The sequence below is a fragment of the Aethalodelphis obliquidens genome, unplaced genomic scaffold, assembly GCF_003676395.1.
Source record: "Aethalodelphis obliquidens isolate GAN/ISIS:26980383/991018 unplaced genomic scaffold, ASM367639v1 scaffold7, whole genome shotgun sequence".
Lineage (NCBI taxonomy): Eukaryota > Metazoa > Chordata > Mammalia > Artiodactyla > Delphinidae > Aethalodelphis > Aethalodelphis obliquidens.
The window spans coordinates 10,744,295-10,756,355 of record NW_020837951.1 but is presented as its reverse complement, the minus strand read 5'-3'; the positions used below and the strand labels follow the sequence as shown (position 1 = coordinate 10,756,355).

Here is a 12,061-nt window from a genome sequence, read left to right as displayed (position 1 = left end):
GCAGGAATGAAATGAGCAGACACAAATCTGCTTTACTCACTTTCAACAACTTTTCCTAAATTCAGGATTATGCTCGTAAGACAAATTACTACAGTTCAAAAGCAACAGAAACCAATTCAATTTTTCCATCTTAAAAATGAAAAGGCTTTGTATCAATATTAAATTTCCTGATTTTGATGACTTTATCAAGGTGATGTAAGAGAACATCCTAAAGGATTTTGAGATAGAGGGTTATGGTGTCTGCTATTTACTCTCGAATGGTTCCATACACCAAAAAATAACAATAATGTATGAGAGAGTGAGCAAAAACGTGGTAAAATGTTAACAATTGACAAACACGAGTAAAGGGTATATATGACTATTCATTGTACATTTTTGTTACTTTCCTGCAAGTGTGAAATTTTTTTTAAATAAAAAAAAGAAGAAATGAAACTACTTAATAGAAAAGGCTATTCCACCTTTACTACCATTTAAAGGCATCAAATGGAGGGAAATAAAAACACTACTTTGATGGAAATAACAAATAAAATGGAACAGAGCAATTCTAAAATTACTGTAAGTATCTTCATTTAAAAATAATTATTCCATACAGTATCTGGGGACAAATCATTCTTCTCACAAACATGGAACATCTGTTGCATACAAATCTTATAAGACGCTTGTGCATTACATGGAATGGAATAGCAAAGTCTCAAGCTAGCAATTTCCAAACTATTCAAGGCAGCCATTATTCCTGGCTCTGCAGAGCCAAGATACCAAGACAAAAAATGCAAAAGGTAAACAACAGCTGGAAAAACGCCAGCTACAAATGACCTGTTCAAGTTACTGGACATATGCAATTTCTTTCTTTTTTTTTTTTTTAAAGATTTTTGATATGGACCATTTTTAAAGTCTTTATTCAATCTGTTACAACATTGTTTCTGTTCTTGTTTTTTGGCCATGAGGCATGTGGGATCTTAGCTCCCTGACCAGGGATAGAACCCGCACCTGCTGCATTGGAAGGTGAAGTCTTGACCACTGGACCACCAGGGAAGTCCCTGGACATATGCAACTTCACTCAGAAATTTAGCATGAAAGTTAAATTCAAAAATCCCAACTCTTCTAAATATAATTTGATCACTTTTTTAGTCATTTAAAAAAAAGTACTCTTATCTAGCATTTAGAGCTAAAATACAAATGTACAAGGCTGATCTAACAGGCGTAGCTACTATTTATAGGCCAGGCACTGGACCAGATGCTTTATACACATTATTTCTAATCATTATAAATCACCTGGTATGCATGGTAGGTATTACTGATACCATTTCACAAGTAAGGAAATCAAGGTTCAGAGAGGAATTACATGCCCAGGATCCCTCAGAGATTAAGTGGCAAAGAGGAACTCTGGTCACTCTAGCTTAAAAAAAAATCTCTGCGTGGGCCTATTCCCCCAGTGAGGCCTCCACTCTAGCCTTCCCTCTGCCCAGGAGGCCCATCCACTCAGACCTCACCTTCTTCATGAACCTACTTTAACCTTCTCAAGTCCCCTTGCACTGCATTAACATTCTTTAAATTTTTGTTTTGAGATAATTGTAAATTCACATGCAGATGTTAGAAATAATACATCACATTTTTGTACACTCTTGACTCAGTTTCCCCCAAAGGTAATATCTTGCATAACTGAAGTATAATATCACCTGCATTGTTTTTTTCTCTACGATTTATCTCTTTCTAACATATAAATATATTTATAATTGTTGCTGTTATTGTCTGTCCACCCCCACTAAAATATAAACTCCCTGCAGGCAAGAATCTGTATCTAAATTTTGTTCACTGCTATATCCCAAGCACATAAAACAGGGCCTAATCCCTAGGAGGAACTCAATAATACTTGTAGAAGGAATCAAAGCACTGTACTGCACTGCCTCCTCTATCAGGAAATAAACCGACTTTAAGAGACCACCTTAGTAAATAAGACGATTCTGAAACATCAGGGAAACATTACACTCACCCATGGTGACATAAGGCAACTTATCAGTTGATCCATGAGGATAGATGCTGTAGAGGTGAGGTCCAGTAACATCTACTCCCCCCAAAACTAGGGCTGCACCAATGTAACCTTGATACCTGGTGATAAGAGTATGCATAAGAAAAAACAAAAATGAGTCTACATTGCATCACTATAACTTAAATGAAAGTTGTATTTGAAGTCAGACAATAAAAAGCTTTTCTTACACTACTACTGCTTCATTAAATAATTACTGTTTTGAAGGGAAAAAAATAGGGAATGGAGCGAACATACTTGAACATCTACTATCAGCCAATAAAAACTGTAAATTGTGTGAGGCATTCCATGTGCCTTACATAATCTTAGTCTCACAACCCCGTTCAAAAGAAGACACTATAATTCTCATGGTAGAGAAGAGAAAACCAACCCAAAGACATTTTTAAGCCTCAGAGCCAAGCTTGGCTTACTCCAAAGATCATCAGCACCCCTCCCATCATACCTCTCTGTGTTTAGCAGATAAGCTCCCTTCAAGTCAACAGTGAGTTGTTGCTCAACTAAAGCTGTTCAAATTATCAACCTCACCATAGCCTCATAGGAAAATAGGTAATGTCAAAACACCTTTCCCCTCGGGCTTCCCTGGAGGCGCAGTGGTTGAGAGTCAGCCTGCCGATGCAGGGGACGCAGGTTCCTGCCCCGGCCCGGGAGGATCCCACATGCCGGCTGGGCTGGGCCCCTGAGCCATGGCCACTGAGCCTGCACGTCCGGAGCCTGTGCTCCGCAACAGGAGAGGCCACAACAGTGAGAGGTCCGCGTACCGCAAAAAAAAAAAAAAAACCTTTCCCTTGAATAAATCCACAAAATTATGACAGATATGAGCTCATACTGAGTAAAAGAAAGCAGTAGTTCATCATGCAGGGAAGTGAATGAAGTAACTCCATGACAGCCTATATAAAACCCATTGCTCCTGCCCACAGTTTAAAACTGTATCTCTCAGGAACATGGGCAAGAATACATTTTCCGCCTCACCCCCACCTCTGTTTAATTCTGCATGTATTTGTTCCTTTGGACCCTCTACTTAGTTGGTTTTCCGCTTCTACAGATTGCTTTCCTTGTATCTGGTTCAATTTTTTACCATTAGAACTGCTATGCTAGATAAACATGCTGGATTTAAAGTTCTCCACTGTGAGCCTTTAAATCTCTGGGAAGAAAAATGAAACCAACACATGCTGAATTTGCCTAATGATACAATCATTAAAACTGATATAAATAACACAAGAACCAATCAAAGTCATAATTTTAGACTGTCTGAGACATAGCTACCCATCAGAAAGCGCTCTAGGTCGAGTCCAGTATTTCCCGTGTCCCTTGATTACCAATTTATTATTTCAAATCTTCCATTTATAAGTGAAAAAATAAAGAGCAGGAAAGGATTTTAAAAGCAGCCTCAAGAGGGAACAGAGGCCCAGAAAAGGGAAGAAACTGGTCCTAAGCCGCATGAGCTGGCAGAAGGGTCAAGACTAGATCCCAGCGCTCTGGGATGAGAAGCCAGAATCACCAGATCCACCACTCCCCCCTCAGCCCAGTGCTTGATCCACTATATCAACTGCCTGCCAAACACGCTGCTTAGTTAAAGTCAATTAATAACCAGCTAGTTCCCTTCCAAGCTAAAACATAATCTGTTTGATAACTTTAGAAGAGTCTAAGATATTTTGGCAAGTCAATGAAATACTTAAAAATGGATCCAGAAATTCTATTTCCAGGAATCTAATTCTATTGATATAAAAGGACAAATACGCAGAAATGAATGCATAAGAATGTTTTTTGTGGTAACTGCTTATGATGCTAAAGAAGTGGAAACAGTCAGAATTAGCTAAACTAATACAGCTATACAATGGAACACTACACAATCGTTAAAAACCATGCTGCATTTTTCATGCACTACCGATGGTAATCTTTCTCAAGGACAATTTTGGCAATATATATTAAAATGTTAAATGTGCCTACCTTTGACCCAGCAATTCTACTTCTAGGAATTTATTTTAGAATATAGCTTAAATAATTAATAACACAAGTACCTAAAGATTCTATATTCCAAAGGATCGGCAGAATACCTTACAATACCTTAAACACTTTAAAGTAAGCAATATTGTTAATCTTCAAAAATTGGTTAATAAAATAGATTACTGTGATCCAACAAAAATTAGGATACCGATCTATGGTTCTTAAACTTTTGGGGGCACAGACCCCACGGAAAAAATGATTAAAATTGTGGAACCCTCGCCCATAACAAGTGTACACACAAAAATTTTTCACTATTTCAGGAGTTACAGAAGTCCTCCATGGCTCAAGGTAAAATCTCTGGATGCCGAGCTCGTCTACTGATGGGAACAATATTCACAATATACTGTTATGTGAACAGGGTCAGTTACAAAACAACACATATAGCAGGATTCCATTTTTGCAAATACATACATGAGTATATATGCCTAGTATAAAAGGTCTAAGAAAATAGATCTCAAAGATTCACAGTGTATGTGCTTAAGTGGCAGAGTGTCAGCTGAAATCTACTTGCTTCTTTTCACATTTCTATAGTGTCTGAATTTTTTACAATGATCATACATTACTTTTATAATAATTTATAAAAAGGTTTTCTTTTTGAAATACCCCAACATGGAAACTATTGAAGAGGCACTGGTAGGTGAAAAGATTAGGTTACATTATGGGATAGAAAGCACAACTATGATCCCATTTTTATAGAACAAAATATGTATTATTTAACATAGGAAAAACCTTGAAGAGCGTACCATAATCTGTTAGCACCGACTGCTTATAGGTGGTAGAAATTCAGATAATTTCTATAATTTTTTATCTATATATTCTAGCTTTTTTACTGTGAACATGCACTTATAATATGGAAGGAAGGGAGGAAGGGATGATCAAGTGAATGAACGAACGAATAAATAAATTTAAAAGTCTAGGAGTATATACAACCAGCCAAAATGTGATTCTCGCCTATTTTTTCTTTGGGCTTTACAGTATTTTCAGAATTTTCTACAATGAATATATAGTACTTTTGTAAGGAAAAAAAAATTACAATATAATAAAATAAAATTTTAAAGCCTCTACATATTCAAATAGTTTCCAGAATACAGAATACAGTATATCAAAGCTCTCTGCTAGACTCAACAAGAAGCTTCTACGTTCAGAAGGAACAAGTATCACAGATATCTTCTACATATAGCCACCACAGAAGTTAAATAAAAGTACTGCTGAAGTAAGGAAAAAGACTTCTGTTTATCAAACCCTCTTTTCTCACTTATTCACATACAAGGAAATAGATTATTCAGGGGGAAGAAGAGAGCAAGAGTACACCTTGTATTCTTTTTTCAGCCTCTGAATGAGGATCTAACTATATATCAGGCCCTGTACTAGGCATTGCATAAGCCTTGTTTCTTTATTCATTTCCTCCCCAAAAGTTAGAGAGACAGAACTATTATCCCCATTTTATTGAGGAAGAAACTGAGGATAAGAAGGGTGAGGTAAACAGCCCAAAGTTACACAAATGTGAGCACTGTAGACAGGATCTGAGGCAAAGTTCTAAAGTCAAATCCTATGATTTTTCTCTTATACTAGTGACCCACTTTACGTAACTCAACAAAAATGTCAAAAGACATAAAGAACCATAATTATCCTGGTTTAAATTTTTGTGTTCTTCTCAAAACTTTGATAAAATTTAACTTTTACCAAGTATGTTAAACTAAAAATAAAACACTGAAAAAAGAGAATTTAGAATTCCTGAAACATTCTAAAGAGATTAACAGAAACATCTGCTAGATTTAGCTAAATGCTAAATGACACTGCAAGCAATCTTGAAATGATATTTACTGCAATTTTACAAATTTAAAAATTGTTTTAAATGTAATGCACCACACAAACCACCAGAGGGAGCTTTACATTTAAAATCACAAATGTCTTCAGTTATCTTGACAACAGATGTGCTTTAACAAGTTCTCACACTGCACTGGAAGAATTTATTTGATAGGTGATAATTCTCCAGGATTAGGATGATGATTATATACATAAATAAATGGAAATCACTGACATAAAGGCTCAGTACAGCCAGAGTAGGAATTGGGTAGATATGGACTAGGCTTCCTGCCCATATGACTCATAAACCCTGGTATCCTCTGCTGTAAAATGGGAACTATTCTACCGGCCTTGCTGCGTAGCTATATTAAACCTCATATCCACTTCCTGAGAGCCCAGGGGCCATGCTACACTTGTAGACGAAGACCTGCAAGTTCACAGGAAGGCAAGGGCCAGGCAGGAAACAGAGAAGTGAGCCATGCAAGGTCTGACAGGCCAGAACACATGCTCCCACTTCCAAAGGCAACAACGGCCACTCAGTCCCACATCACCGCCCGCTTTATGAGCTTTTATCAGAAGAAGCTGGAAATCCATATTTTAAATTCAAAGCTCCCAATTTATAATTATTTGCCACTATTTTTTTTAAAACACTATGTGACCCAAATGAAATTTCTTTACAAGCTGAATACGGCCTGTGAGCTGCCGGCTTACAACCTTTGCCTTCTGTTCCTGCTCCCCTTTAACTCTCACAGGCCTGGATGCAGCTGCTACGACTTGGGACAGAGATAAAGAAAATGTCTTGTGCAGGTTGCTTAATGAATGATGAGGACCAGAATATAGGCCTCTGACCAACTTTTTAAAAAATTTTAAAAAGGTATCATGATACACATTCTATAAAGAAGGAAAGAGGAGAGAATTTATTAAAGCTAAGGTAGGTCACAAAAGGAGAAGCCAGGATTCCAACCCAAGACTAAATGTCCAGGCTATTTCCACTATACTACATTGCTTCTCTTCTCTTTATAAGGAGCAAATGAGAAAATGGACTTAAAATTTGAAAACTGTCTAGACCTATACAAACACAAAGTGATGATGTGATCGTAAGGACTAAAAAGAGAAACAAAACTACTAAGAGGAACTCTGTGGGAGTCAGCAGGGAGTGAACGTCAGGTCAGGCAAATGAATGCATCTCTTTAAGCCTCAGTTTGTTCATTTACAAATTAGACATGTTAATAGCCCCTAACTCAGAGTTAAAGGGATAAAGTGAGATCATGCATAAAGCACTTAGCACAGGGCCTGGCACAAACAAATAAATGTTGGTTAATAGTAACGCTATCCTACCCACTTACAGCCAACTACAAATAATCACTTTTCATTTCACTGTTATCTTGCCCCTAAAAAAGGAAGAAAAAACAATCATTTGTGTTTGTGTGTGTTCACAAGAAGAACTCAAAGGTTCCTTCCAGCTCTTTCTTACTATGAACAAAAAAGGTTTTTTTATCCAGCAATACCCTAAGCCTCAGGAAATGACTCAATTGGTCACATGTGATTCATTCATGAAAAAAAAAAAAAACCCAGATCCTGTAAATTCAAATACATTATCAAAAGCCTTATGAAATTAAAGTGTCTTTTTAGTAACAACTGATTTCTGGAATAAAATGTGTATTTCTTAATGCCTTTCCTCGAGCTTCCAGGCTTCCCTTGGCTGAAAATCTAAGACATAAGAAAAAAATACTACAGAAATCCCCATCCTGGAACCTTACCTGAAAAGCATCTGCTTCAGCATCCGATTGGCCGTCACGACTCTGGGAAGGCGGCCAGTGGAAAGAGAGTGGAGCTCCAAGTTGGAAGAAATGAGCTGGGTTGTCATGTCTGTGTCCGCAGCTGTCCCAGCACCACAACAACTAAAAAATACAATTAGAAACGTAGCTGAAATTCAATTACCAAAGGGCTCAATTAGAAGTGGAGCTTCTTGGAAAACTTCCACAAAGTTCAGGGACATAGAGAGATGTTTTTGAGTATACCTGCACTGTAACTGCTCTAACCAAGCTTAAATAGACATAAAATTAAGAATGCACATCTAATTATATGCAAATATATTTTCTGTAGCCCAGTGGAATATTTCAAATCATTAGTTTCTATGTTCTGAACAGAGTGTGCATTTTACTGATCCTAGAAAATATCCAAGTTGTACAAAAAAGCAAGGAATGTCAAAAGCCTTGCAATTTACATTTACCAAGTATTTAGTACTAGATACCAAATATCTAGTACTAAGCTCCAAAGTGCTGAGAATAAAGAAAATATGACACAGTAATAGCACTTGATTTCAAACTTGAGTGGAGGAGACATATAATACAATATAGTAGCATAGGTAGAAAATGCTGTAGGAAATTGGAGGAGAGAGCAGTTAACTCTGATCTTTGAGAAGAGGTTTCATGTGAGCTGGATTTGGAAGGACAGAATAAAAACACTATACAGAGAAGAAGAAAGGGCATTTCTAAGCAGAGGGGCTAGCAAAAGCAAGGGTAAAACAGCTTGGACATGCGGAGAACAGGGACATGAGGGAAATAGGGACAGCCCAGGTATAACTGGAACATAGAGTGATAGCAGCTAAATAGGATGAAAAGGTAAGCTTTCTGTGAAATTGTACAAGATCTTGAATATCATGCTAGAGTTTCGATTTTATCCTGAAAGCAGTGTGGAAATGTGAAAAATCTCTTGAAAAGTTTTTAAACAGGAAAGGGACATAATAGATCCATGTTTTACAAAACCCAACATGACAGAAGAGTGAACAATACAAATAAAGAAAAGGCCAAAGGCAGAGAGACCATTTAAATGACAACTGCAATAATCCAGCTGAGAAAAAAGAATCCGAGCTAAGGCCTTAGTAGAGAGAAGGAGAGAAGGGAGTGGATTCAAAAGGCACACAGAAGGCAGAACTGGGTACCAAATGAACTGAAGATTAAAGCAAAAAGAGGACTTGAGAGACTGCCCTGGTGGTCCAGCAGTTAAGACTCTGTGCTCCCAATGCAGGGGGCCCGGGTTTGATCCCTGGTCAGGAAACTAGATCCCGCATGCCGAAACTAAGAGCCTGCATGCCGCAACTAAAAGATCCCGCACACTGCAGCTAAAGATCCCACACGCGTCAGGGTGCCACAACTAAGACCCAGCACAGCCAAATAAATAAATAAACAAATATTTTTTAAAATAAAAAAGAGGACTTGGGGATGGCTAGCTCAGATGGATGGAAATGCCATTTAAGGGAGACAGAAAGAAAATACAGGCTGAACAACAGGTTTTAGAGAGAAAGAGTAAATTTAATTTTACCCCTGACATGTTTAAAAATGAGTCATTCAAACTAATCAATACTTACTAAATGTTAGGAGATATGAAGTGTATTTTTGAACAGTTCTTGTCAGCAACAACCATTCCTTCAGTTGCCCTTGTATCTGCTCCAAGAACTATGCCATCCTATTTTTAAGAAATATATACTTTAAAACAACTTCACATATACAAACCACAGTTCTCTACTCTAGTTTAGAAAAAACAATGTTGACCATCCCCTGCTCCCCCAACCACCCCACCACGCGCTGAAATATTGTGCTATACTTTCGGCATTCAACGAAAAGCTTATTAATAAACATTATTGGTTGAACCCTCAGTAGGCAGTAGGAACTATCATTCCTGTTTTCAATGAGGCTCAGAGATTCAGTGAATTCCTTACAAATCACAGAGCCAATATCAGAAAAGTCTGGATTAAGATGCAGAAATCTTTCCATTAAAATAGCCATGCCTGGGCTTCCCTGGTAGCGCAGTGGTTGAGAGTCCGCCTGCCGATGCAGGGGACACAGGTTCGTGCCCCAGTCCGGGAAGATCCCACATGCCGCGGAGCGGCTGGGCCCGTGAGCCATGGCCGCTGGGCCTGCGCGTCCAGAGCCTGTGCTCCGCAATGGGAGAGGTCACAACAGTGAGAGGCCCGCGTACCGGGAAAAAAAAAAAAAAATAGCCACGCCTGTCAATTTCTTTTTAAAAGATGTCACTTTTTACCATTAACAACAATAACCAGTTATCTCTTTTGACCCTTACAACAATTTAAGTCAGGAGTTATTATGTCCACCTGATGGATTAGAAAGTGAGGCTGTGAGAAGGAAAATGACCTGCCCAAAGTTAGAGGCCGCAAAAAAGCTAAATGGTTAAACATTTTTGTTTTCTCATTACATCATCCTGCTTCCTAAAGTAGTAACTTAAGACAGAAAACTGGCTTCCTGTCGAAAACTGAAGAGTGAGCAAAGTATATAAACTGTCGATAAGTGCACAAAACTGACATAGTCTCTCCTAAAGGAGCTTTTCCTGATATAGTACTCTGTAAGATGTGCCCTTCCTCACACAGCCCAGAGAAGTAAAAGAGGCCAAGGGGCCTGGTTCCTGAAATTAGTTGACACTGCTGCTCTCAGCCTGTCCCAACTTACCTTATAAACCACTCCTGCGATAGTCGTCCCAGTTTTCCGGGCCATTGGAAGCTTGGATCCTTTCTTTGCAAAATCGGCTTCCAAGATGGCATTTCTGAGAGCAAATGAGAGAATAAAGGGTTGAAGGGCAGGACCACATTGCGCCGCACTGGCACGAAGAGTTTCTAATAGGGAACTCGGGAGAAGCAAAAACTACTAGCATTTGCTTTCAAGCCCATCTGTTTCACTGGCTCCTCCCAACAGCAGGACTACTGTCCCGCTTTTCTGCGAAGAGAGCGTCTGAGAGGGTCCGCACCACCATCCCGGAGATGGAGGGTGTCCCGGTGCGCTGGGGAAGTGGAAGAGCCGACCCGGCCTCAGGAGAAACACGCTCAGGCCCTAATTCCCCTGAGTCACAGGTGCCGCGGGCCGCGGGCCCCGCGCTCCACCATTCGTTCGGACTTCCCGGCTCAGACCGCAACCCAACTCCGACCCCGGCACCGCATTCCCACTCCCGCCCTGAACCCTGCCCGGGACATGGCCACACCTGCGGCAGTTCTCGAAAGAGAAACCTCCAACCGGTGCCTCATACACTGACACAGCCGCCATCTTTCCCGAAAAAGTACTTCCGGGCCGGGGGCGGGAGCAAACGAAAATAGCCATGCACTTCCGGCGCCGCCGGCAACCGAGGGCTGAAGGGGCGGAGGAAACTCCGCGCTAGGGTGATGGATCTTAGAGTTAGGGGCTCCTAGAGGAGCCTGGAGATGTTTGGAGTATAGCACCCCAAGTGGCGCGGAGGAGAAACTGACACCCGGAAAAGTCGGGGGGAAAGGACTTACCCAAGGTGGGCACACCAGAGACTAGGCCTCCTGCCCACCAGACCAGAGCGGTTTCTACTGCTAATTCGACTACATGGAGCTTCAGAGACAGAGACACTGAAGTTCCAGGCACAGCTCCACCACCTCCTTGCAATGAGCAAGTCCTCTCAACTGTCTGAATTTGTTTCCTCTGCTGTCAAATGGGGATAATAGCTGCCTCAAAAGGCTGCTGTGAAATGAACGAGAAGCCTGTAAAAAAAGCTGTTCACCATCATTAGTCGTTAGAGACATGCAAATCAAAACCACAGTGCAATACCATTGCACACCCACTAAAATGGCTATAATCAAAAAGACAGAAAATAACAAGTGTTGGCTGGGATGTGGAGAAATTGGAACCCTCACATGTGGCTGCTGGGAATATGAAATGGTGCAGCTGCTCCAGAAAATAATTTGTCAGTTCCTCCCAAAATTAAACATAGACCCAGCAATTGTCTCTTACGTATATACCGAAGAGAACTGGAAACAGTTGTTCACAAAAACTTGTACACAAATATTTATAGCAGCATTACTCATAATAGCCAAATAATGGAAACAACCCAAATGTCCATCAACTTGAGGAATGGATAAGCAAAATGTGGTACATCCATGAAACAGAATACCATTCAGCCGTAAAAAGGAATGAAGCATTGAACTTAGAACACTGCGCTAAGTGAAAGAAGCCAGGGACAAAAAGCCACAAATAGTATGGTTCCATGTCTATGAAATGTCCTTACTAAACCAATCCATACAGCCAGAAAGTAGATTAGTGGTTATTGGGAGATTGGGGGGAAGGAGAGAATGGGGAGTGACTAATGGATACAGAGTCTCCTTTTGGGATGATGAAAATGTTCTGAAATTAGGTAGTTGTAATGGTCACACAACATTGTGAATATACTAAAAGCCAC

General features: G+C 39.8%; 1 protein-coding gene across 1 annotated transcript in view; it reads right to left on the bottom strand.

Annotated features, from left to right (window-relative positions):
• The window catches only part of PSMB7 (proteasome 20S subunit beta 7), a 58,508-nt gene extending 47,537 nt beyond the window's left edge, over window positions 1-10,971 (bottom strand). The window contains exons 1-5 of the mRNA XM_027104904.1: window positions 10,847-10,971; window positions 10,321-10,414; window positions 9,225-9,322; window positions 7,615-7,755; window positions 1,991-2,106 (exon numbers count right to left, since the gene is read on the bottom strand). Of these exons, the coding sequence (XP_026960705.1) occupies window positions 1,991-2,106; window positions 7,615-7,755; window positions 9,225-9,322; window positions 10,321-10,414; window positions 10,847-10,962 (565 nt within the window). The 5' untranslated portion in view covers window positions 10,963-10,971. The remainder of the gene's footprint in view (window positions 1-1,990; window positions 2,107-7,614; window positions 7,756-9,224; window positions 9,323-10,320; window positions 10,415-10,846) is intronic.
• Between the last annotated feature and the right edge of the window lie 1,090 nt (window positions 10,972-12,061).